Source organism: Bactrocera latifrons, unplaced genomic scaffold, assembly GCF_001853355.1.
Source record: "Bactrocera latifrons isolate USDA-ARS-PBARC rearing strain unplaced genomic scaffold, ASM185335v1 scaffold_23, whole genome shotgun sequence".
Lineage (NCBI taxonomy): Eukaryota > Metazoa > Arthropoda > Insecta > Diptera > Tephritidae > Bactrocera > Bactrocera latifrons.
In genome coordinates this window covers 1,862,451-1,866,119 of record NW_017535852.1, presented here as the reverse complement: position 1 = coordinate 1,866,119, position 3,669 = coordinate 1,862,451, and the positions used below count along the sequence as shown (strand labels likewise).

General features: G+C 33.3%; 1 protein-coding gene across 1 annotated transcript in view; it reads right to left on the bottom strand.

The window, feature by feature from the left end:
* Nucleotides 1-421: 421 nt before the first annotated feature.
* The window catches only part of LOC108968771 (venom allergen 5), a 6,637-nt gene continuing 3,389 nt past the window's right edge, over nucleotides 422-3,669 (bottom strand). Inside the window, exons 2-4 of the mRNA XM_018933011.1 lie at nucleotides 3,169-3,318; nucleotides 1,886-2,130; nucleotides 422-729 (exon numbers count right to left, since the gene is read on the bottom strand). Of these exons, the coding sequence (XP_018788556.1) occupies nucleotides 477-729; nucleotides 1,886-2,130; nucleotides 3,169-3,318 (648 nt within the window). The 3' untranslated portion in view covers nucleotides 422-476. The remainder of the gene's footprint in view (nucleotides 730-1,885; nucleotides 2,131-3,168; nucleotides 3,319-3,669) is intronic.

Below are 3,669 nucleotides of genomic sequence, written 5' to 3'. Positions count from 1 at the left end.
TGACCTGGTCTACGAAAAGGGAGCTAATGTGCGAAAACTAGTTTAAGCCTTTTTGGATTCTATCACGTGAAAAAGCATCTCATCTTCCATCCGAATCAACTAAGATTTTTTGACACCTAAGCCCCCTTTCCGTAGACCAGGTCACATATACATTCTAGGGTCTGCGACGCTTAATTCTGGGTGTAACAAACTGCGTGACAAACCTAATATACCCTGTTCAGGGTATAATAAAACCAATCGCAAAAAAAGACAAATAATTGAAAAAAAAAATAAATAAATCAATTCAATGGAGTTTAAAAATAATCAAAATAAAAGATTATAAAATAATGAAAAACTAAATAAATAATGACAAAATTAGTTTATATATATAATTCATTTATTTATTATATTTTTTCTATTAACTATTTACAAGCATATTTTTTTTTGTGTTAAAATTAGCATTATTCACTACTATAACTACATAAAATCACTGGCTCTCAATAATTCGGATTGATCGGCTCGTTTTCAGAGCATAAACCGGGATAATAGGGATTTTTTCCCGTCAGACAGCGTGAACCGGGTTGACCCACTGTGTATACGGGTGTGTCCAAGGCATAAATAGAGGCATAATTACAGACCATGTTGTAGATGTAGACATAGGGCACATCGGGCCGGGTGAAGCGTATAATACCGCAGCCCACGTGCGTGTTACGATCGACAGCGATCTCAGCGAAGTGACCATAGTCCTCACTATATGCAAAGTATAAAAAAATATAGTAGCATTTAAGTAATATTTTTTTGAATAATATGTTGCTTTTATTTTATAATAAATATTTTGGTAAACCTAAACTAAAATAAAACCAAACAGATTAATTGAAAAGAATTACGATAACAGCCAAAGATCTTACTGAAATCGTTGGAATGTCGGAAGGATCAGTGAAAATCATTTTGAAAGATCATTTATGTCTAAAGTAAGTAAAAACACGATTAGTTCCAAAATCACTAAATTTTTTTGAAAGAGAGCATCGGGATTTCCATACATCCTGGTATGTCATGAAGATATCATGAAACGTTTTATTACTAGCGATGAATCTTGGGTTCATGCTTACGACTCGGAAATATACTATCAATCGGTCGAATATCGTTTGAAATGTAAGTCGAAGCCGCACAATTCACTTCAAAGCAGGTAAAAAATCGAGATTATGTTGATTATCGAGGCGTAGTGCACTCCGAATTTTTTGTGACCGGCTAAACATTCAACAAGGAATTCTATTTGAGTGTTATGTGCACACATTTGAGTGTGATGGTACCGAATGACTTCTTTTTATTTATACTTGTAAAAATTAAACTACAAGGTCAACGTTTTTGACACCTGAAGAGATTGTTGATTGGGTAGTCGAATAAGTCGTTTCGCATTTTGTCAATACATGTCGCTGCAGTCGTATACCTCCAATGCTATTAATTACATTGCGTCATACCATATTATGTTGGACAGGTAAGGTTTCAAACTTCATTTAATAAAAAAAAAAAAAAAATTCGTAGAAGTTGAAAAAAATACAGTTGTTCGAAAATGAGTAAAAATAATGCAGAAATTCGCTATATTTTGGAATTTTTTTACAAAAAAGGGAAGAATACCATGCAAGCCAGCAATCAAATTTGTGAAGTTTACGGAGACGATGCTGTATCAGTTCGTATAGAACAACAATGGTTCGCTCGCTTCCCTTTGGGAAATTTCGAAATTTCGATTTTCAATGATGAAAATTTTACACTGATGCAATAATGTCTCTAGCGGAAAATTGGAAAAAAGTGGTCGACAAAAATGATATATATTTGTTTAATTATAAAAAAATAAGTATGATTAGATATATGAAAAGACTTTTTCGACTACCATATGTATAATACTCACAAGTACTTGGTCACACGGAATTTTCTTATATAACTGCTATCGATCAGTGGATACTCATTGAACCACAAGCCCATCACTTCCTCAATTATTCCGCTCACATTCACATTTGGATTGCGATCACGCACAACGCCGCATAGATTTTGGCCAGAATACTGAAAACGGTAAGTGGTATGACAGGAATCATGGTCCAGTATGCAAGTGCGTAAGTTGAGTGATGCCAAATACTGTAGCTCATCATCCCAAATCTGAAATAAAAGTGTGAAATTGGAAAAAAAATTTATTATGCAAGAACTTGTGTTGGTTTTTGGTCCTTTTTATTATTATTATTAAATACTAGTATACATATGTACTTAATGAATTCCAAATGGGAAATAAAAGCAATAAAATCGTGGCCTACATTTAGGCTGAATTTGAACAGAGTGAAGAAGTGAGGATCTAATTCATAAAAAGTGAGTATATTTTTGCAACAAAAATTAGAAAGTGAGTGATTGGAGGTTTTCTTTAATTTATTGTTATTTACACATAATTTTACACATAATTTTTATATTGATAAAAATACTTTTTTCCGTTCCCTCACTTTAATTGAATTTATTGAACAAAGCATGCATCGACAAATAATAAATAAAATGGACATTTTTCGAATTTCCTAATGGTGTTTTAGGCAAGCACATTTTTGGATAATACGAAAAATTTTAAATTTATTTATTTTAATCAAAAATCAATAATTTTCTAAAATAAGTAATAACTATTAAACAGACTTCGAACGAAAGATTATTTTACGTTTAAATAGTACTTAATTTATTCTTTGTTGTTGCTGTTGATGTTGCTTTTCGATCGAAAGGCGCGGCTTTCGTTATAAAATAATCACTTGCTCACTTGCAACAACCAAACGCTAGTTGAGAAAACAGGTGCACGGGCAATTCTGGATTTTTATGGTTTTCCTGTTTTACACGCACATACAAAGAAGTATATGCTTATATAAATACAATATATATATATATATATTAACAAACACACATAAATGTTTAGTATTTTACACTCCCGGCCGGCGTGTTAAGCGCTGAGCGCAATATTCTTGCGCGAAATGCAAATGAAAATGAAACAAGTTTGTTGTTTAAGTCTTTTGTTTTCACCTCTGCTGTTGCTTTATAGATTATAGATTTTATGCAGATTATCGGCATTTTAGCACTTTCAATCAAATTTAATTATCGTAATTTATATAGCTATTGACTTTATCACAAACAACAGGTCAGCCGCATGCTGAAGACGCGGCCAATACTCACCATAGTGGCCATGCGCGCAGCGGGATAGTAGCCGGGCAGCAAGCCGAGCGCTAGGAAATTTCGTCGCTTATTGTGTTCGTGCACAAATTGATCCTTATAAGCGGAAATKTCCAACTCAGTGGCATCGGATGCGCAGCGCTTGGCAAAATCCTATTGTGTGGGAGAGTGAAAATAATTATTTTTTATTACATTAATTATTAATTTATAGAGTTATATCTAAATTCGTATTTTATATTAGCTTGGGTTTTATATGTAATTTATTTTTATTTAATGTTGTCAAAAAAGTCTTGCGGTATTTTCGCTAGTTGGCGCTGGGAGCGCGTAGTTCTAGTTTTATTCGTCGCATCGGGTCATGCAATACCTTTTTGGAAAGCTCATTTCACGCGCTAACACGTATTTGATTGTTTGTTTCTTTTAAGTCGTTCGTGAGTTATAGCGTCGCAAACATGGAGCAAAATAAAGAGAAAATACGGCATATTTTACAGTACTACTACGATAAAG